A 22,663-nucleotide genomic window follows, 5' to 3' on the forward strand; every position below is an offset into this window, starting at 1 on the left:
TCAAAAACATTCTGTCTATTCTTTGATTCTTGAATAATATTTTAGAAACTCCTCTAAAATTATTACAAAATTAATGCATATTAAGACAATATTGTTTGCAAATACTGACAAATCTATGGAACCAAAGAAAGAACCCACACATGGGAAACAGTATTTTTTTTTAAAGATTTTATTTATTTATTTGACAGACAGAGATCACAAGTAAACAGAGAGGCAGGCAGAGACAGAGGAGGAAGCAGGCTCCCTGCTGAGCAGAGAGCCCATGCGGGGGCTCCATCCCAGGTTCCTGAGATCATGACCTGAGCCGAAGGCAGAGGCCCCAACCCACTGAGCCACCCTGGCACCCCGGGGAACAGTATTTATTTATTTGAGAGAGAGCACGCACATATTTGAGCAGAGGGAGAGGGAGATAATATCCAGCAGACCCCTTGCTGAGTGCAGAGCCCAAGGCCAAGTTGGATCTCATGACCCTGAGCCGAAATCCAGAGTCGCATACTCAACCTACTGAGCCACCCAGGCGCCCCAGGAAACACAGTATTTTGTATCTGCAAGAGAAGAGAGGACTGTTCCGGTATTGATTTCAGACATGTGCTTATGTAACTGGAAAACATTACTGTGCTACCTCAGATTATATACAAAAATAATATCTGGGAAAATTGGCAAACTCCATGAACAGTCAGTTTATAGACAATACCAATATATGTTCCTGGGCCATTTAGGATGGCCCAGGAACATATAAAAATAATCTTACCGACAGTGATAATCAGGGCAATGTATATAAAAACAACAATTAGATACCATTTTTCTACTGTTTGATTGGCAAGGTCACTTTTAAAACAAATCTCTTGGGCACCTGGGTGGCTCAGTGGGTTAAAGCCTCTGCCTTCCGCTCAGGTCATGATCCCAGAGTCCTGGGATCAGAGTCCCGCATCGGGCTCTCTGCTCAGCGGGGAGCCTGCTTCTTTCTCTCTCTCTGCCTGCCTCTCCGCCTACTTGGATCTTTTTGTCTGTCAAATCAATAAAATCTTTAAAAACAAACAAACAAACAAACAAAAAACGAAACAATCTCTTAATACGTAGAGTTGATGAGCTTGGGAGGGTACGATCAGAGGAGCCGATTTGGGAAGAGCTATCCAAATTGAAAGCACACATCCTATGACCCTGGGGACGTACTCAGAGAAACAGCACGGGCACACAGTAAGGGTACACACAGGCGGGCTCCACCAGCTACTGAGATACTGAACTGTTTCCCATTCGGTTGGCGGACAGCCTCCACCTCATGTCCTGCAAGGGTCCTTGACTCCCACTGCCCAGGCCACTTTAACCTTCTCCCCCCACCCCACCCCACCCCAAACTGTCCTGTGATTAACACCTGAAGAGTCAGAGTCAATGCCAGACCTCCCGGTCCCGGGAGAGAGGAGGTGCTCCCGAAGACTGCGGCACCCAACTTCGACCGCGAGTGGGTTACCAAGAGCTAGAAGCCACCAGGCTGGCCCAGACCACCACCTTCTAGACTTTCTGTAAGTGAACAGAGAATATCCTAGTCGAACTGCTGCTACTTTGGCTTTCTCGGTTACAGACAGCCACGTTTAATCACAATGGTACAAGGGTAAATGCCTGTTAACAGGGAAATGGCTACTTCAACCATGATATGTAAACAATGTATTGTAAACAACTGGACGCCTCATATATTGGATGAACTACTTTGTCGAGGTGAATCTACAGGCATCACCAGGAGTGACAAAAGCACGGTGCGGAACGGCCTCATCATTCCTGTACTCTCCCCTCCAATCCCTTAATAAACCCGGCCGGGTCTTCCTAGTTTTCTAGACACGAAAGCACAGAAGAAAGACTAAAGATATACTGTGTAAGCTGTGCAATGTTAAGAACTTTTGGGGAGAGAAGAAAAATTGCTGGGGGATGGCCAAAGGGCCCCTTACCTTTGACGCTGGCATTCCTCCTTCATACAAAAGGAATGATTTGGGCACTACCTGTATGGTACAGATTAATTAGGCTTCCCACCTACCCACCAGCTGACCTTCTCAAACGGGTCACTTGCCTGCCGCTCGCTGCCTGCAGGGTCCACATGTGAGAGCTGTCAGAGCTGAAGATGCAGACTTGCAGGGGCGGCCACTTTGGCACAGAGATTAGCTCAAGAGCCACCACCCGAGTGCTTCATGTTGGAGAAGTTCAAGGTTCTTTCAGAAGCCCTCTGTCGCACAGATTGCACTGCTTACAATACCACTGCGTGTAAAAGAATGAAATCAAGGTATTAATCTACAAGGACAAAGGGAGAGGACACAACAGCTCAGGAGAAATTACAGCAAAATACCGGGAGCGGTACCTGGCACCGCAGAGCCGAGAAACTTCAACCGAACACTGGAAACAGGAACCACCGCTGGAGAGGATCGCCAAAAGCTTGGTAGTCGGAGGCATCGGGTGCTGCAGGAAGCAGGGGAGAGGGGCCGGGCTGAGCAGCCGGCCCCCTATCATCGCCTGCCATGCACACCATTGGGAATGTGTGCTGCCCACTCTGTAGTCGCCTGTTCTGTAGGAAACATGACTCAGATGAGCTCCAGGCACGGAGATCTCACAGTGCGCAGGAAAAGGAGAGGTGTGCTGGTGTGAACCAAGGGGAGAGGTTAAAATCACCCTCTTATTCCTGCCAGAGTCTTCTAATTATTTCTCATTTTGGAATGAGGTCAATTCTAAGATTCCTCGTTGCTTGAGAATAGCGAGGAGGCAGGGGTGTGGGGTGGAGGGGAACAGTCTGGGCAGTTGGCTCTTTCAGTTTGGGCTTACTATCTTCCAGCAGTTCTTACCACGTTGACAATTCTTTGGCCCCTGGGGTGGATCCTCTCTGGATGAGCTGAGAAGCCACAGAGGGCTTTCCACAGAAGGATCCCTCTCGTCGTTGAGAAGATCTTAGGAAGACCGGGTGGGGGCTAGATCCGTCAGTGTCTGGTCAGGGAAAGGGAAACACTCTAGGTATGTCAAACTGAAATGATGTAATACAGGAGATTGGTTCTAAAAGAACTGACAGGGTAGATGGCGCCAAAAGGGAAGGACGGAATTACTGCGAAATCAGGTCAGGAGCCGCCCCCATGCAGGCTGGGGAAGCAAAAGGGAAATGTTAGCTGAGCCCACGACTGCTACATGGGCTGTGGGTTCTGGAGCATCTGCAACCATCTGCAGCCCTGGGGACCACAGCCACACCCGCCTAGTGGCAAGCCAGGAGGTCACACTCCCACTATCATAGGATCCTCTAGGCCCCAGAGGTGTCTTAAGAGGTGGAGCGTCTGCTACACCCATGCCTTCTGTGCTGCGGAGGCCACAGGAACGCCCACTTCAGCCTCCAAGCCACTCGAACAAATTCGAAGCCTGCCGGATATTAGCAGTGGAGGTGGTGAGAGGCGGTCATATTCAGTATATGGTCTTGGGGTGGGTTGTGGACAACAGGATTTGCTCACAAATCAGGTGTGGGGTATGACAGAAAGAGAAGTCAAGGTTAACCCTAGATTATTCTTTTAAAAAAATTTCCTTTTATGTACAGAGAGTGCACAAGCAGGAGAAACGGGAGAGGGAGAAGCAGGCTCCCTGCTGAGCAGGGAGCCCAATGGGGGGCTTGACCCCAGGACCCTGGGGTTATGACTCGGGCTGAAGGCAGATGCTTAACCAACTGAGCCAACCAGGTTCCCCTAAAGATTTTTATTTATTTGTGTGAGAGCGAGATCACAGCAAGGGGAAGGGGAGAGGGAAAATCAGACTCTGCTGAGCAGGGATCCTGATGTGGGACTCAATTCCAGGACCCTGAGCTGAAGGCAGATGCTTAACTGACTGAGCCACCCAGGCACCCCTAACTCTAGATTATTCTTGGCTTGAGCAAATGTTAGATGAGAATTGCCATTTACTTCGATGACCAAAATTACAGTGACAGCAGGTTTTACGGAACTAGTGAGAGTTCTGTTTACATGACATGTTTAGGTAGAGATGCTGTCAGCCAGAAGACATTCCAGGGAAAGGAGCTACAAATGTGAGATACAGTAGTATACGATGGATACACACAGGAGACCTCTGGTGTCACTAAGGGAGGGAGTGTTGACAGAAAAGAGATAACGTTCAAGGACCAGTGCCTGGGGTACTCCAAGTGAGAGGTCAGGGAGGTAAAAATAGGCCATCAAAGGGAACAGGAGAAGCAGAAAAGTGGGAAAGAGACCAGAAGGATGTGGCATCTTCCAGTCCTGGTGACCAGAGTTTCAGGAAGGAAAGAGGGTTGTCTGTGCCACGTGCTGTGCCACTAAGATGAAGAGTTGGCTTCGGTTTCATATGGTGGATGTCACTGGTGACTTCCAGAAGAACAGCTTCAGAGGGGAGGTGGGAGCATAAGCCTGACTGGGGTGGGCTCAGGGTGAGGGGATGGGGAGATAGGGGTAGCAGGGGGAGAGATCACCCTCACTGAGTACAGACAGGGATGAAAAAAATGGCGCTCCAGTTGGAGGGAAAGGGGAGGTCAAGACCGGGTTGCTTGCCTCTCTTCTTTTGAAGATGGAAGAGATATCAATATACTGATAACACTGGTAGGAAGGACCCTGTGGAGAGGAGGCACTGATGACGAGGGAGAAAAAGGGAATGCTGGCTGCAGTCATGTCCTGGAGCAGACAGGAGCAGACTGGATAGGGTGTACAGACGGAGGGACCACTGAAGTCTGGAGGAAGCGAGGCCCCCAGATGATCCGGATGGGCAGGAGCTGTTGAGGAGAGGAGAGAAGGAACCAAACACGTACATAGGAGAACCGAGAATGAGTGGGCAAGGGGGACGTAGCATGATTGCCAGGAAATGTGAAGGGTCCACTTGAGATGAGAAATGATGAATTTTAAGTGGGTCTAGTCATCGTGCTTGTGCATTTGCTGTTTTCGGCTGTGTGAGTATAGGTACTGGGCACTGAGTGGGCAGAGTTGATTTTAACCAGAAAATACAGCGCAGTGAGAGTGGGGCAAAGGAGTAGATGGTTTAAGCAAAAAGTAACTACAGAGCATGTTTATCTGTGCAGAAGGGGCATGGGGGGTGATCAATGAATAGAAGATGCAGTCCTTTAAGATAAGTTATCCCATGTCCTCATGCCGAAGTCCTCCAGGTGGAGGGGTCTTTGGGGGTGTTACCTGTTTATCTAACAAGCATTTACGGCACACTTGCCAAAAACTAGGTCCAAATGGATATGTGGTTACTTCCCTAGAAGCATGTGAAGTATCAGGAAGATAAGTTGGATGGATCCAAAGCGGGAGGGATCTTGGGTGATTACTGAGAACACAGGTTGACTTCATTCATTTATTTATTTATTTTATTATTTTTTCAGAAGATTTTATTTATTTGACAGAGAGAGAGAGAGAGAGATCACAGGTAGGCAGAGAAGCAGGTAGAGAGAGAGGAGGAAGCAGGCTCCCCGCTGAGCAGAGAGCCCGACGCAGGCCTCGATCTCAGGACCCTGAGATCATGACCTGAGCTGAAGGCAGAGGCTTTAACCCACTGAGCCACCCAGGCGCCCCTGACTTTATTTTATTGTTGATAAAATTTTTAAGTAGGTTGAAAGATGCAGATCTAATTGAAAAGTACATATCTTTATCAACCAAAATAAGTAAAAAAGAGAATTTATGGATAGATGTAATTGAAAAGTTTGCAGTATAATAATGGCTTATATTTACCAAGAGCTTACTATTAGCAGGCTCTGTTTTACGTGCATTACATTTATAATCTTGTTTAATCTCATTAGCAGACCCAGGATTTGAACTCAGGCAACCTGTTCCCAGATACTGCACTCCTAGACACTATGCCTTACTGTTTCTTGAAGAGACAGCTTCAGGCAAAGCTGGATCCAAGGAGTCAAACACTATTACTGGGACTCAGTCTTTCCCTTTCCCTCTGCTTACTTACATGTTGAATTAGTTCACAAATGTGTTAAGTTCTCTCCATTCATGGTAGCTGCCAGCTTACCCCATCCTTAGAAAGCAAGCAAGGTATTTTCTCTTTCTGAAAGTATTAGACCTACATGGGTCTGTAGTTAATGATATGAAATAGATTCACAATATTGTCAAGTAAAAAAGCATTTCACAAAACAGCAGACATGGGCTGATCCATAAACTAACAAACACATGTATAATTAGAAGGATATAAAAAACATTAGTGATAGTAATTTCCGAGTATTTTTATATGGGGGACTTTTTTCTTTTTGCTTCTCATTTGTTTCTACATTGAGGATAATATAATCTATAATAATAATGTTGAAGGAAACAGAAAACTCAATACAAGCCAACAAACATATCTCCTCAAGTTGTTCTCTGCAGCTAGGTATTCTTCTTATACCACTAAGATCTGCAGTTTAGAAATGGGTAAATTGGGGCGTCACCAATAGTGAGTGATATTCTCATCTGCTTCCATTTGGTTAAAGACAAGAAGATGAGAGGGAGTATCACCAGGTACTCTGGGTCAGCTCTGCTACATTATTGTACAAGGTTAGTATCTTCTCTGACATGATAAATAATCCACTTTGGGTAAATTTTGTAATGAAATATTAGTTCTTTCTTGGAAGTCTACCCCTAACAGGGTAATAGTGGTCCATGGTCCATCGAGGAGAAAGGAGCTCAGGAATCCAGGGGAGTCCCAGCATGAATACGCAGCCTAGATTCCAAGTACTAGGCTGATCGGGAACTAGCTATTTAGTCCCCGGCCCCCAAAGAGTTTACCGTCACATTAAGAACGCAAGATGGTAAGATAAGGTGAGAAGATTGTGTGGGTCTATATAATGCAGGATGGGAGGTGGGGCACGAAGCAGTTCTGACCCAAGGGAAGACTGTTGGTGAAGCTGATCATCAGCCTCCCCATTTGGGCTTTTTTATTTTTTTTTTTTAAGTTTGATTGATTTGGGGGTGGGGGACGGGAGAGTTTGCGTGCATGGGGAGGGGCTGAGGGAGAGAGGGAATCTCAAGCAGACTCCTTGCTGACCGTGGATCCCGACTCGGGGCTGGATCTCATGACCCTGAGATCATGACCTGAGCCAAAATCAAGAGCGAGACACCTAACTAACTGAGCCACCCAGGTGCCCCATTCATGCTCCCCCCACCCCCACTGGTTGTCGGTTGTCCCCTTCTCCAGCCTACAGCATCTGGAGAACAAGGGAAAAGTCAACCTCCTTGAGATGGCTTCCACATTTACGAGATAGGAATACTAATAAGCCCTATCTCATTGGCCTGTTGCGAGGATGAGATGAGGTACTGCATCTGAATGCCGAGCCCGGGGCCTGGTGCTGAATAAATGCTCAGGACTTCGTGTCCGTTACGTTGATGATGAATGCTGCGGACGGCACAAGTACGCCAACACGGAGATGACAGAAGGTTTGGAACCTTACAAAGTGCTTAGCCATGGTTCCTGGCCTTTCAGATTTGATTCCCTTCTGTAGGCAGCATCTGGTTCCTTGCATTTTCGCTCTCGGACTTCAGCCAGAGAACGGAGCACGCGGAAAACCTCTCATCCTCACTCCCAGTCTGTTCCTAAAGGTAGAATATTCATGCACACCCTCCAGCTCAGATGTGAACTCTGCACCTCGCACAACCCGCAAGACCGCGGGAGTCCATTTCACCATTCTTCCTCTCTTAGGAACCGCCCAGTTTGAAACATTTTCTCACACTTTACAAAATTAGGCTCTGGGGGAACAGAATGGAAACTTACATGGAAATACCGCTGAATAAGGCTTGATTGGGTCCAAAGACTTAGGGGAAAGAAAATCTCCTTGTTTAATAATTTCAAATTCAAGGTCTTAAATGCAGTTTATAAGAGTGGAAGGGAGGATTCAAGAGGATGCTCATGCAAACGAGCAAACCAAGACTCAGAAAGGAAGGCAAAAGGAGGAGCTGTGTCCTGTGGTTGCTATCCTGTGTATGTGCCCTGTTCCCCCACCTTCATTCTGTGAGCGACGGCTAAGTTCTTTTTCTGTGTGAGCTATTCCAAATGCCTCTTTTTGTCTATTAGCCCAAAGTTAGCTTCTGTTGCTCACAACTCAGTAGCCCTTCCTGGTTTATAAATAAAGGGGGCAAAAAGGCAGATGAGAATGAGAAGAAAATAAAACAAGGTACAGAGAGGAATAGAGAAGACCGAGAAAAGCAGCCAGATCTTAGGACTGTATCTGATTTTTTTTTAAAGATTTTATTTATTTGTTTGACAGAGAGAAATCACAAGTAGATGGGGAGGCAGACAGAGAGAGAGAGAGGGGGAAGCAGGCTCCCTGCTGAGCAGAGAGCCCGATGCGGGACCCCATGATCCCAGGACCCTGAGATCATGACCTGAGCCGAAGGCAGCGGCTTAACCCACTGAGCCACGCAGGCACCCCTGTATCTGAATTTTGAAGGATTCCAGTCCCAGTTTGTGCATAATCCTCCCCGATGCTCTCAAAGAAGAATGGCCGTACTTCTGGAAATAAGAGAGGGCTTGGGGGTGAGGAGCAGGCATGACTGCTGTCTCACTCCTGAAAAACTCCACTGAAATCACGGTCACTACTCTGGTTGGAAAACTGAAGAGGCAAGTCTGCCTGGCTCTGATGGGTTGGAATACCCAGGCATTTCACAGATTATGAATTCGAGGATAAAAATAATTTTTAAGTAGAGCCAAGTAGAGAATGATGAGAAAAAACTACACTCATTTTTTTTTTTGCAAGAAAAAGTTCTTGTCAGAGTGAATTAATCCACATTTAACCTTGTAATTCTAACAACGAAGTGCAGAAATAACAGGTTCACAATGTGAAAAACTGTCAAAGGTGTATCTTAGAGCTCCTTCCAGCGTATTTGTTTTGACATTATTATTAAAAATATGAGTGAAGAATTAATAAAATTGTAATCAAACCCAGAGAGGACATAATGCCAGCAGTGTGGTTCATGCCTTGAATAATGGAACCCCAGGAGGTTTTCGGAGTTAATCCTAACTCCCCATTTTACAGCTCAGCAAACCAAGGCTCAGAAAGGTCAACCCATGTGCCCAAGGTACACCAGGAATCAAGGGTTGGGCTGCCGCAATTCAACCTTTCTACGTTTTTTTTTTGAATAACTGAAAGCTGCATTGCGATTCAGGATTCAAGTAGACATTTGTGAAAAACTGGAGCAGAGAGCTGATGAGACAAGATAAAATTTAATCAGGTCAGATACATAAGGACCTACATGTTGGGTCCAAAAAAGCCCACTGTACAAGCACAGTATGGGGTGAGACATGCCTTAATCAGCAGCACTCGTAAGAGACACTTAGAGATGGAACTTGGCTGTGAGTTTGAGATGTCAGCAGTGTGATGTAGCTTCAAGATAAAGATAATGGAGTCGGAGGTGGCATTACTAGAGGCAGAGTTTACCGAAGGAAGGTGAACCTCCTGGTGAACTTTTCACCCTACACCTGGAAGTCCTCATTGGGTCCCAGGTGTCAGGTTTTGGAGGTAATACAGATGTTAGCTTACACCTGAGAGAGCAGCCTGGGATGGAATGCTATTAGGAATGATCAAAGGAAGAGAGGGAATTGTAAAGCACTGTCATTTAAGAGCTTGAATCCCGGAGTCAGGTTAACTCTAGTCCTGTTAACCACTGACTATGTGTTCATTAAGCCTTTATCGCACTGTCTGTAAATTAGGAATTATAAATGAGTACCTATATCCAAAGACTAAGGAGGTAGAGCATGTCAAGTGATATATGCATTACCGGCACCAGACAACCCCCCAACAATTGTTAGCTACTAAGAGAATTAAGAAAGGGAGGTGATGTTAGGATAATGGTAACAAGCTCCGAGGCTTGTTTAAGTGAGTTAACCTGGGAAGGCTTGAAACAAAGTTGGCAGTTATGATCTGTAATAGAAGGATTGGCCTAAGGTTTCTAGGGTGGGCCTTGTTTGGGGACAGAATATTCCCTGACTTGGGCTAAGGTCCATAGAGCCTGATCAGGTCATTCCCTGAAGAAGGATGTTTATTAGTTTGTGGGAGGAGAGGGTACAGGAGATGGTGGTCACTCAGACATTCTGCGGGGGTAGCACTTAGTGAATGCCTGGGATTTGGCATTGCTGTGGAGTGACAACTACGTTCTTGGGCACGGTCATTTAGGTCTGCTCTGACCCACTAATGTGGCCACTCAGGGCAGCACTGGGTTTGGTCACACATGCCGGTTCTGGGCATGGTCACTGTGGGCCATTTACTTGGGAATCGTTCGAACCCAACGCGGAATTGCTCCTGGATCAGTCCTCCCCTCTGTTTCCTCCTCCTCGTGTCCCTGGGTGAAATCTGCAGCATTCTGGATCTTAGGGACGCTGTGGGACCCCAGAACAGCTCCCCGGGGAGCAGTCCGCCGCTAGGGGGCGGCCGCTAAGAGAGGAACCAGCCCCGCGCGGAGTCCGCTCCTTTGGGGCTCACTCTCCCGACACGTCCCAGGAACGGTGGGGTGACAGTGGGGTGGGGGCGCATTCTTCACGGGTGTGAGACAGAGCGAGCCGCCTGCGTATGAGTCAGCGCGCGCGGGGCTGGGGAGCTCCGTGAATAGTCACGGAATCTCACTCACGCTCGGCTCCTCCACCCATCCCCGTCTAGAGCGTGTGTCCCAGTCCCGCGCGTGTGTGCGCACACGACACGATGTCCGATTCCAGGCTGTGTGTGTCTGGTGAGATGGGGATGAGGGGGACCGCGGTGGGTCGCTGTCGTGTTTCCACGCCCCATGTGGGGTGAGGGGGTGTGTCCTGGTCAGGGTACGTGTGTACCTGTAGTGTGTGCGTGCGTGTGTGTCAGTGCGGTGGGACCGTGGATCAGTGTAGAGTGCTTGCGTCTGCGCCCGGGTCTGGATGTTGGCGCGACCTGGACCGGGGTTCCCAGCCTTGGGGGTGGTGGGGGCGTTCAGCCCCCGGGAGGAGTGAATGTCTCGCCAGCCCAAGCCGGCTCAGGGAGCGGCCAGCGCGGGGAGGGCCCGCGGTAGCGCGTCCCTGGGAGGGGCGGGAGACTGGGGGCGCAGGGGGCGGGCCAGGTCCCAGGGCGGGGCGCGGGCTCGGGAGACCCGCGCGGCTGACGTCAGGCGACTCCTTAAATAGAGCCGGCAGCGCGCGCGGCTCGGCATTTCTCGAGGAGCCCGAGCGGGGCCCGCGCCAGCGCCACCGTCCGGTCCGCCCGCCAGCCCGCGCGGCCGCGCCGCCGCGGAGCGTTCGGGGCGCCGCGCTCCAGGGGCCGGGCATGGAGCTTCGGGCGTTGGGCGCACTCCGAAGCCGGCGCACGTGAGACCCAAGGAACGCCGTCCCGAGCCCCGTGGCCCGGGACGCGGAGATGTGGGACGCGCAGCCGCCTGTGCCCCGAGGAGCCGCCGCCCCCGGGATCCCCGGGCATGGTGCGCGCCCCGGCCGGCAGCGCCCGGAGAAGACGGCGCCCCCCACGCCCGACCCGCGGGACCGGGGCAGCGCCGCGCCAGCCCTCTAGGCGGCCGCAGGGCCACAGCAGCTCCGCCGCCGGCGCCCCCCGGAAACCATGACCCCCGGCGCGGGCCCATGGAGCCATGGCCTATAGGGTCCTGGGCCGCGCGGGGCCAGCTCAGCCGCGGAGGGCGCGCAGGCTGCTCTTCGCCTTCACGCTCTCGCTCTCCTGCACTTACCTGTGCTACAGCCTCCTGTGCTGCTGCGACGACCTGGGCCAGAGTCGCCTCCTCGGCGCGCCTCGCTGCCTGCGCGGCCCCGGCGCGGGCGGCCAGAAACTTCTCCCGAAGTCCCGCCCCTGCGATCCCCCGGGGCCCACGCCCAGCGCGCCCGGCGCTCCCAGCGCGCTCGCCGCCGCCGCGTCCGCCCCTCGCCTCCCCGCTGCCAACCACTCGGGCTCAGCCAGGATGGGCACCAAGCGACTGCCCCAAGCGCTCATCGTGGGCGTGAAGAAGGGGGGCACGCGGGCCGTGCTGGAGTTCATCCGCGTGCACCCGGACGTGCGGGCCCTGGGCACGGAGCCACACTTCTTCGACAGGAACTACGGCCGCGGGCTCGACTGGTACAGGTAAGGAGCGGGCGCGTCGGGTGCCCAGTCGGGTTCATCCTTAGGGCCTCCTCCTGCGGCTTCTCTCCCTCTTAATCCGGTTCGTTGTGTGGGTTCGGGCTGACACGTGGGGGGACTCCAGCAGGATTTACTCAGAACTTCCCAGGGATGGTGTAGACCACGGCGCGTTCTCGAACGGCGAAGGACAGTGGTTTTTGGAGGCGCCGGAAGGGAAGGGGGGGGTCTCTAACCAAAACCTCGGGGCGAGCCGGTGGGCTGCCTCCTTGTCCAGCCTCGGGTGGAGCAGGGTGCCCGGGGAAGGGGGCCCTCTCCTGACCTTCGCCGATCTTAAGGGGCATCTGAAGGACCCTGAGCAGGGAAGGTCACAATAGGGCCCCCTTGTGGCAGGGCCCCGCGCTTGGCTGGAGAGGCCCAAGGAGAGGTGTGGGGAGGAGGAAGGTCCCTTCTGGAGGTTCATTCCCAGCTCCAGGTGTTCGCTGCTGAGCCTCCGCTGAGAGCGCCCAGTCGCTCTGACTCTGAGTTACTGGTCTTGGGTGGTGGAAGGGAACCTCGGATTTCACTCATGCTCTGTGACTTAGCTTGAGCAAGTATCTGAAACTCTTTGAGCCTCGATTTTCTCCTCCATCGTAATGGGCAGGAAAACTGTCCCAGCCCTTACCTGCTTTCCGAGGCCTTTCTCAAGTGCCCTCAGAGTGTGAAAAAGACACCTGTCCCTGGGTGGTACTTCCAAACCAGCAGCCAGGATGTGGAATTTGGGGTACTGGTGGGCACCTCAGATGAGCGTTGGCTGGATCCTGGGGAGAGCCAGTCAGAGACTGTCCAGTCCTCCGTTGCCCCGCCAGGGATGACGGTCACCAAGGCTAGTGGTGTCTAGGGATCGCCTGAAGCTTCTGGAAGGTGACTGCCTCTCCTGTTCAGTGCCCATCGGCTCCCAATCCCTGCCTGGTGCCGTGGTGTAAGACTGGCCCAAATGTGGGCTGAATCAGGGCATCCCCCAGGGTGGTGTAAGGTAGGGGCTCTGTATACACAGAATACAGAATGTGTATTCCGTAACACATGGGTCACAGAATTCCCATCGTCACCTGATTCCTTGAAGACCATCTGGAAATGTCTGCATAGTCATACAGCTGGGGAGGAATAACATGATAGCTGACACAGGAACTAGAGCTAATTTTTAAAAATGTTTATAAAAATAAGCCCTTTAGGGAGTAGAAGTCATAAGCATATTGGACAAATGAAAACTTCATTAGAAGGGGGACCCCACTGGGCTCATCTTAGGGGCCCTGGATTTGCAAGGGGGTAGCGGGGCCCATAGGCCTGACTTGTGGTGTTTGTGGTTGTGGGGCCAAGGGATGGGACACTGTCCTCAGGAGGGGGACACACACCGTCTCCCGTGGAGCCCAGCAGGGGATCGCCGGCCTGTTGGTGGTCCCCGACACCGCTGTGTTGGCTTTAATGGAACAGAGTGACACAGGTCTGGTGCTTTCCACGCTGTGACCCACAGGCAATCCCACCTGGGTGTACGAGGTGTGCGAGGACGGCTGCAGAGCCAGACCCCAGGGTGAGGGGGGCAAATGCGTGGAGGAGCAGAACCCTGTGTGGGTCAGCCGTGGTCACGCTCTAATGCACAGCAGGCTTTCCTCGATGGAAAATCTGAAGATTATTATGAAACCCTTTGCCACTACAAAGTGCCTTTTAAGTGCAAAACAGCAAAATTCTGAGCATCTGGCTTTTAGATAATTGTGTCTTCCAATAAACACCGGTTCCCCACACCCAGCTTCTGCACTTCCCTCTCCTGGGTTCGCCAGCAAAGAACTTACCCCAGGCTTCCTTCCCGGAGCCCATGTCATTCGGGGATGGCTGCTTTTTATTTTTAACCTTGGCATGTGTGATTCTAAGCCAGCTTAGCTGTGAACCTTAGAGATGGGAGCCGTGCCTTTTTTTTTTTTTTTTATAGCACATTTGGATTCTGCTAAAATTCTCAGCTGAGTCTTGGTAGGTTTTATTTAACATTAAGCACACTGACAGCTCCACTTCTCTCCTCCACCCCACTTCAGGGTCTGAGTTACCCTCCCCCTCAGCCTTTGTATTTCTAGAATGATGAGCCCAGAGGTCTGGCGCAGACTGCTCCACCTCGCCACTTCCCCAGGAGAGCCGGGAGTGTACAGCGCAGGAAAGGGCTGTGTGGTTTGCGTTTCTCTCTGTTGCAGACCCACACCCTCAAGAGTCCGGGGGTTTGGTTGTGGATTGCCGTTTCTAGGTAATACTGCCCCATTCGGGTGCTGTTTTCAGACGTCCCAGAACATTTCTCTGTGCTTTATCCTTTATTACTAGTCGAGAGATATGCACTCATTTGCAGAAGTGACAGGGATTCCTAGGACCCTTGAAAACCCATGTTCTCACTTGAGCCCCAAATTCTGTGAGTTTGGACAGCAGGTGGTAGGATGCTCCTCTTTTCTGCCCACGGCCCTTCACAGGTGTGAAAACTGCAGCCCCCTAAATGGAGAGCACCTGAAGGGGGTTGCAAAGCAAATTAGTGAGCCAGAAGTCCCTGGCACGCAGTATCCCGCCGAAATCCACATGCTCTCGTGTGTGTGCCCGTGAACGGTTGCTTGGGGTTCCCAGCCAAGAGCTCTGACTCCTGCTCTGTACAGCCGGCCCCTGTAGGGCCAGTGCCCACCAGGTAGACATGGCCGAAGAGCCCTGGCAGACTTTTCCAGAAGTGGGCTTCAGCGTGGCACAGTAGTAGGGCATGGATCGCATTATAATCTGCCCACGGCCAAGCCCCCCGGGGCAACTTCCTGGGTCCCAAGGCCCCAGTACAGAGGGACAGTGGGAAAATTCAACTTCAGTCCCAGCCCGAAGGAAAGCCTGATTTCTGTGGAGCTGAGTCGAGAGGTGACGCCCGGCGCATGAAGGTGGAGTGATACAGCCAGAGAGACCAGGAGGCAGAATCTCTGCCTGCCTTGTGTGGGCCCCGAGCCCCTCTTGGGAACCAGCCCGGTTGGTGCCACCCTCGGAGAGCCAGCCCTAAGAAACCTTAGAGGTTTCTCTGAGTTTCATCCCCTGCGTGTCTGGCCTGGTTCCCCTCCCAATTTCCTCCCCACGGTGGCAGCCGAGCCTACGGGATGGCGTTGGCTGGAGGCTTGGACAGGTAGACAAAGCGACAGCAGGCTGACGAGGGAACCGGAGAGGGAAGGCCTCCAGACGCTGTGGGATCGGGCCACCGTGGTACCCCTGCATCTCGGCTCCCTCCTAGAATGGGGCCGGCAGCCACATCGCAGAAGGTGGTTTTGCAGAATGAATGAAACCCCGTGTGGGCAAGTGCCCTGGGAAAGTCCGTGGTGTGTAAAGATCACTATTGCCTGTGGCTACTAGTGCTTCCCTACCGATGCTTCGAGATCGCCCAGAGTACGGTTAAAGCTGGGGGTCTCCAGCCCTGCCGCTGTTACCAGACGGGGCTGAGGGGTTGACAAACTGCTGGAAAAGTGGTTCCGTGATAGACGAGGCAGGGTCCCGAGTCTTAAGTTCCAGTTCCAGCTGTGCTTTCATTTGCTTTTTTTTGAAAAATTTTTTGGTCTTCTGTCTCTCTCCCCCACCCCGCCATCCCCATGGCTTCCTCCCGTGTCGATAAAATGTCGCTTCCCATTTCTGGGTGTCCGTATGCTCACCTTTAAAACGGAACGGATGTCCTACCTGCTTTACTGTCTCAAACTCGAGTGAGACGGAGCATGCGAAGAGGTTGCTCCCCATCTGAGGTCCCATGTGGGACGCCCTCATGGAGCGACGGTTGGGTGTGAGGCAGAATGACTCTCTTTGGTCGGGAGATACACACAGTGCTTTGTCTAGTAGTTTTTCGAGTCTTAGGGGAAGCTGAGTGTCGTCGGAAGTATTCTGGATTTTGCTAGTTTCCCGGGATGGCCAGGGGGTGAGGGCGGGGTGTCAGGAGGAACGGAACCTTTTCTGAAACGCATCAGAACGCCACCACGAGCAAGCTGGGACACCGTCATGGACTCTGGGCCTGGTGACAGCATTTTGATAGATGAGCCTGTGTAAGCCTTAGACGTCACATCTCGGGCTATTTGTTCAGCGTCGGTGGTGCTGGGGAGGGTGTAAGGCAGAGACAACACAATGAGCCCCCCCCAGACGCAACTGTCTAAGTAGGACACGGAATCCAAAGCCGAGAACATGGTCTGTCGCTGCTTCCGGCTCCTCTCAATCAAGAGCTGAGATGCTTTTTTTTTTTTTTTTTAAAGATTTTATTTATTTGACAGCGAGAGATCACAAGTAGGCAGAAAGGCAGAGAGAGAGAGAGGAGGAAGCAGGCTCCCCACCGAGCAGAGAGCCCGATGCAGGACTCGATCCCAGGACCCTGAGATCATGACCTGAGCCGAAGGCAGCGGCTTAACCCACTGAGCCACCCAGGCGCCCAAGAGCTGAGATTCTAATAGCAAAGCCAAACTTTAGGAAGAAATAAGACCAAAGGCAGAAGGCTCCACTGTCTTTTTTTTTTTTTCACAGACAGAGATCACAAGTAGGCAGAGAGGCAGGAAGAGAGAGGAGGAAGCAGGCTCTGCCGAGCAGAGAGCCCGATGCGGGGCGTGATCCCAGGACCCCGGGATCATGACCTGAGCTGAAGGCAGAGGCTTTAACCCACTGAGCCACCCAGGCGCCCCGGCTCCACCGTCTTTAACCAGCTGAGCAGCACAAGACAGTGGGCTGCTCCGTGCCCGTCAGGTGTGCGCCCACCCCACATGTGTGCCCTCGCACGCATGATTACAACGTCCGTGCAGACCCAGGTTTTTGGAGTTTTCCTGCCTCGGTCCAGGAGGATGTCCGCCACGCGGAGGCGAGGGATCCTCGAGTCCATAAGTCCCCCGTCCTCGCCTGTCGCGGTCAGCTGGCGGCGGGCCAGAGAGGGCACAGTTCGCTCTAGCACAGGTCTGCTTGTCAGGCACGGAGGAACATTCATCGGGGGCAAGCACGAGGGTCACGGCTCAGAGACGTGTTTGGAAGCGCTAGCTTCCCGCCCCGCTGGAGTTCCCAGGGACGGTGGGGGGCGCGCCCTGGGACAGCCTGTCCGCACAGCCTCTGCTGTGTGCTTGTTCCAGACGGGGAGAAAAGCCTCTGTGCTTGTCAGTGCCACACTGTTAAGGCTGTTCTGGATGTGAAAAAACCACTTATTAAAGATTTTAAGAGCACAACCCCCCCCCCCCATTTTAACATCACTGAAATGAGGGTGTCTGACAGTTGATGGAGTCTTAGACACGGTGAGGTGATGCTTCCGGGTTGGGTGGAAACTGTCTGCCGTGGGGGCCCACTGGACACCCCACCCCCCCCCCCGCCAAGAGCCTGACGCTAGGTGGCAAATACCGGGCCCGGGAGGGAGCCCCCAGCTTGCTGTCTGTGCGGCCGGCAGGGGCCTCTTCGGAGGGTCAGGGAGCTGTGCCCATTTTAGATCTGTGTCACCCATGCCATCCCCCCGGAGACGTCCCTCCTGACATGCAAGAACGTGCAGCCCGATTCCCACCAGAGGCTGTGGTGAGCACCCAGATATGCAGAGGCGCATCCTGAGAGTCCCTGACGGTCGGTGCCCAACAGGTGCTGCTGCCCGCACGCTTGCTAATGAGCCCGTGCGTCTGCCGCGTGGGCCTGGAGAGCCGCGTTCTTGCCTTTGGTTAGACCTCCGTGAGTCAGCCCTGGATGCCTGCGCGCCCAGTGGGTGGGAGGGGGCGGAAGCACCCGGCTCTCTGTTGATCGGGGTCCCCGGGAGGACTCGGAGGGGAGGCCGTCTGTGCACGAAGGGCCCGGCAGCCGGGGGGGGGGGGGCAGCGGTGGGGAGACGGGCCGGTGAGTCAGGCTGCAGGGGTCGGAGAGGTCACGGCCGATCCGACTCCGCAGGGCTGCCTCTCTCCTCTGGAGCTGACCCTGGGGCAGGCGAAGCCGTGTATTTGTCAGACGCCTACCGTGCGCCAGGCTCCGTGCCAGGCTGCCGGGGGCCAGCCCTCGCTGCCACTTTGTTCTCCTCGTGGGCTGCGGTGTTCGTAGTCCACGGGCGGCTTGACGAGGTGGTAAAAGCCACTAGTGAGTGGAAGTAACTTAGCATTTCAGACGTAATTGCTGCCTGTCAAGCCGCACAGCGGGGCTGTGGGCCCCGTGCCGCGCTCATGGCGGGGCCTTCTCCGCAAGATGATGGCAGAGGGAGAGGGGCAAGGGGGTGTTAACTGGCACGTTCTTCCCAGGGACCCAGGCCAGGGGTGCTGACGGGGTTATCTGGGGCTCGGGTGACATGTGGTTTCCCAGGTGCAAGCCCACTGGGAGCATCTTCCCAAACTTTTTGGAGTCAGAGGCTCCATGCCCACGGCCCTCAGCTCCCACGAGAAACCTGGGGTGTCTGCTCGGGGTGGAGGCCGGGGACCTCTCCCTGCCGTCTTCCGAGGGGGCAGCGTCTCTCCCCCGTTCTCAGAGGGCTGCGTTTTCCGAGCTTCAGAATTCCTGTACCACCTCCACAGTATTTGCCCAACACTGGCATGGCCTCTCCTATTTATATCCTTAATATTTTTATTTAAGTTAGCACATTTACAGGCTGTAATTTTTTTCATAAAGATTTGGGCTTTTTTTTTCCCCCCCGCTCAGTGCAAATATTTTGGAAACAGAATGCAAACTCCAAAGGGATGTCCTGTGAAAATTACTCCCCTCCGCCCCACCCCCGTTTCTGGGCCGCGTGCGTGGTTCCTCCTCCCCGAGCCATCACAGGCGCCCACTTCGGCGTGTCCTTGTAGAGATGTGCGTGTGTAAACCCAACACGGGATCGGCAGATAGAGTGAAAATACATGTTTTTAAAAAAACAACTTGATCAAAAACTACCCGACGTGGAGAACTGGCCTCACGTGCCATCATTAGGAGGGAATCATCAGAATAGTTTGAAAATAAAACAGTTGTAATCAAAGTCCGGTTTCTCAGGTGGATGGAATGTTCCAAGCCTGGGACCTGCTTCCTGCGGTGGTGGGTAGAACGTTCCAAGTCTGTGGCCTGCCCTGTCTTTGTCTGAAGGTACTAGAGGATCCTAGGTGCAAGCTCGTTCAAGAAATCTCAGTTTCTGCCTGAGCCCTTCTTTTCTCCTTCATGTGGGGGAATGGAAGGAGTAGAATCAAAATGTAAAAAATAACAAGTTTTCGCTCTGTGAGAAATAGTCCGTGGTACTTCATAAATAATTCATAACTACCCGGTGATGTTTAGTAGGTCTGTGGAGTACTCCGGATTACGGAGATGGCCCTCTGGCCGACGTCCCGTCCGGGGAAGCGCTGCTAGAATTTGCAGGAAATCCACCCTAAGTAAATCGTGCCAGGTCTCCAGCTTTCAGATTCCTTTGATGTGTTAATGATTGGAAGAGACAAGCCAAAGGAAAACTCAGAACAGATAAGAGCATTCAAGAAGTATTTTGACTTGCAATATTTACAAGGGAGTCTAGCCTTCCGAAGAACGGGGTTCCCAGAATAAAGGGTATAGCAGATATTAGAATCGGGGGAGGGGGGATCCCAAACCCTCTCAACGTTGCATTGGTTTCTTCCCTGTTCCCGAGGGTGTAATAACCGCATTCTCTCCCCCCCCCCGATTATCAGATCGACGCAGGCCGTTACATACACACCTACAGGCTTCGGTGTTGCAAAAGTCACACATAAAGTTGTTTCCACCAGGGACTGGGCAGTTCATGGGAATTTATGGGAATGGAGCTAAGCCTTTCCTTCCTTCCTTTTTTTTTTTTTTTTTTTTTTGGAGGCTCATGAGAGACAGGGTGTCTTTTTAAATTTTCAGGATGCAAAGTCCCTTTCACTCAGGGATGCATGATGTGAGACTTCAGCCTAGTGACAGGACAGGATAAGGTGACACTTGGGCTTTCTCAGCTCTGTAGTGGGAGCTCTACCGGGGAAAATTGTCCCTGGGACTTCCTGTCCCTGGATAGAACCATATCCAGCAGCGGCGATGGTACGGGTGGCTATGACAGCAGGGCTCGCGAGCTTGACTTTAGTGGGGCCAGTTGCCGTCAGCACTGATGAAAGGGTGGCTTCCTGCAGACTCAGCCTCCCCGCCCCCCCACCCCCCCCACCCCCCACTGGTCTGGGTGCTCACAGCTGGGTGAGGGAGTCCCGCATCCTCCTGGGGGCTGGCAGAGAGATGCAGCAGGCCGTGCAGCTGTGGCTCTTGGGGGAGCGGTGCTCCTCTGGGGGGATGAGAGGAAGCATCTCATTGGAAGGAGGGAGAAGAGCCAGGATTCAAAGGGCGTGGGCAAGATGACCTCAGAAGGGGGGTAAGGAGGCAGAGAGCCCCTGAGCGGGCAGTTCCAGCCACGATTAAAAACTCAGCTCTGGAACCAGAATGAACGGGTTGGGCTCTCACTTCTACCACCTGCCAGGTGTGCCCCCACCGACCAGCAGCGGCTTCTCTGTGCCTCGGTTCTGTCTGCACATCAGGACGAGTCACGTGGCCGCACCTCGTTCAGCTTGCCGTGAGGACTGTGCACGAGTGCTCAGATTTCTGGCATGTGCAAGGTGTCCAACAAGGGCTACCTGTCATAATTAGTCATTGATTTTTTTTTTCATCCAATCTGTACTGAGCTAGGTGCCGAGGTCCTAGAGACAAATTGGGCATGGGTCCCGCCGCTGGGCTCTTTGCGGTTTGATGTGGTTACGAGATGCTCATGGAAAATCAGATGGTGAGAGATACCATGTGGAGACCCAAGCAGAGGTGTAGCAGCACAGAAAGGAGATGAAATCCAACTGGGAGAATTTTGGAAGGCTTCCCGGAGGAGGCAGTATGTTACTTGGGTCTCAGGGGGCAGAGGGGATTTTTCAAAGGGAGTGGCTGAAGTTGGGGGCGGGGCGGTCAGGGGTGTCCCTGAATACACTGATGCCGTGATTTCAGTCCTGCACACATTTGTTGACCACCGACTTAGTATCAGGCGCCGCGCCAAGCCCTGAAAAAGCGAAGATGGGATCTCGGATCTCTCCTTGAAAGAGCTGAAGGACACACAAGTCTAGGAGCGAGACTAGCAGAGGGACTGGGCGATCACTGTAGGATCACACAGGAGGGCTTCCCACCCAGCCGTGGGTTAGAGAGGCCCAAGGGGGAGCTGATGCCTCAGCTGTAGGGGCTTGGCCTGTGCCGTACCCTAGATCTGGCTGCTTCTCATCGTGTGGGTTCCAGCTCAGATGTTGCCTACTCAGAGACATCTGTGTCGGATGCTGGGTGCGGCGCGAACACACACAGGCAGGACATGCCGAGGGGTTTTGCTGTGGCAAGGCATGAGGTCGGCATCAGGGGAGCCCGCCGCGGAATGAGGACAGTGGCCGTGCTGCTTGCTGCTGACAGCCTCCAGGAAGCGCTTGCTGTCCTGTGACAAGTGACAGCCCATGGCTTGACTGGCCAAGGGTCTATCTGTAGGTGTCCTTGATCTAACCAGACAGGAAAGCCATGTTCTCCTGTGACTGGGGGGCTGCAGGGTCATGCCCAGATAGGTGGGACATGGCACAGTCCCTCTTTCTAGAGGCCTTTTTGCCAATGCAGCATTCTTAAGTAACCTCTTGAGAGCCTTTGAAGGTTGAATTACCTTCGTCCCAGCCCAGAAGAGGTCCTTGCCACTCGGGAGGGGGTGGGGGGGTGGGGTGTGCGTGTGTGTGTTCGTGTGTGTGTGTCCGTGTGTGTCCGTGTGTCCCGGTTTCTCATTCCAGCCTCATCAGCATGCGTGGCAAGGTAGTGGCCTGGCTGGCATTGCTAGGTTTAGGGGGCTTGCGTGTGTGGGTCCCTTCAAACAGAACTGAATACCATAGAGCCTTCCTGCACGGTAATCGGGATCTGAATCTCCCCAACTTCCGCAGAGCCGCCGGAGCTTGGGGGAATGTTCTCTGCCTTGGCAGGCTCTTCGCAGTGTTTCTGCTTTGATGGTTTTAATGAAGATCTGAAATCACCTAACAGCTTTCATTTTGCTCAGGCGAGAGGGCTGAAAGTGGAGGTAGCATTTCCCAGGATCAATCCCCATTTTCAGAAGTGGTTGGTTAAACTCTCTGCAGTTTATGGCCACTTCTGGCCGAAACCGTGGGGGATCTGAATTATTAATTCTGTGAAAAATGAGTTAAGTCATTGCATAGCTCTGTGGTGGCAAAGTCCCTACCAGAAGTCGCCCGCACCCCCACGCCCCGGTATTTTCTCTAGCACAGACCTCGCCCGTAGCCAGAAATCCTGGAGCACCTTGCTCGGATCGCCGTGTGTCCATCATTTCTCTGGGAGAGAAAAAAGTTGACTTAATTCAATTATTCTGTCTTGCCGAGGAGACAGAGGGGGATACGGGCAGAAATAACTCTGGGAGGTTCTTATGTCAAAGCTGTTTTTACAGGCAGTCAGATTTGGACATCATTCAAATGACAAGTGTGCCAGCAAGGTCATCTCTCGAACATGAACCCCTGAGCACCTCTACCCTATCCGGGTGGCTGACGCCCAGGGAGATGTGAAAAGCATGGAGAGCTTCGAGCGGTGACAGGGGCAGTGACCGAGCTGCCCAGACCTTGCATCTCGCGGAGGAGCAGTTTGGAACAATGATGCCGTCACAGACCAGCACCCTGCAGGGTCTCTGTAGACACG

General features: G+C 52.8%; 1 protein-coding gene and 1 long non-coding RNA gene across 2 annotated transcripts in view; one reads left to right on the top strand and one right to left on the bottom strand.

Annotated features, from left to right (window-relative positions):
- Window positions 1-220: 220 nt before the first annotated feature.
- On the bottom strand, window positions 221-11,729 carry LOC309854972. Its single transcript, XR_014306511.1, has 5 exons — window positions 11,640-11,729; window positions 2,823-2,961; window positions 2,345-2,442; window positions 2,060-2,244; window positions 221-545 (listed from the first exon to the last, which is right to left on the bottom strand). It is a non-coding gene; the product is annotated as an uncharacterized lncRNA (long non-coding RNA).
- Window positions 11,110-22,663, top strand: part of HS3ST2 (heparan sulfate-glucosamine 3-sulfotransferase 2) — an 86,168-nt gene continuing 74,614 nt past the window's right edge. Inside the window, exon 1 of the mRNA XM_082714714.1 lies at window positions 11,110-12,028. Coding sequence (XP_082570840.1) covers window positions 11,544-12,028 — 485 coding nt within the window. The 5' untranslated portion in view covers window positions 11,110-11,543. The remainder of the gene's footprint in view (window positions 12,029-22,663) is intronic.

The sequence above is a fragment of the Mustela nivalis genome, assembly GCF_964662115.1.
Source record: "Mustela nivalis genome assembly, chromosome: 19".
Lineage (NCBI taxonomy): Eukaryota > Metazoa > Chordata > Mammalia > Carnivora > Mustelidae > Mustela > Mustela nivalis.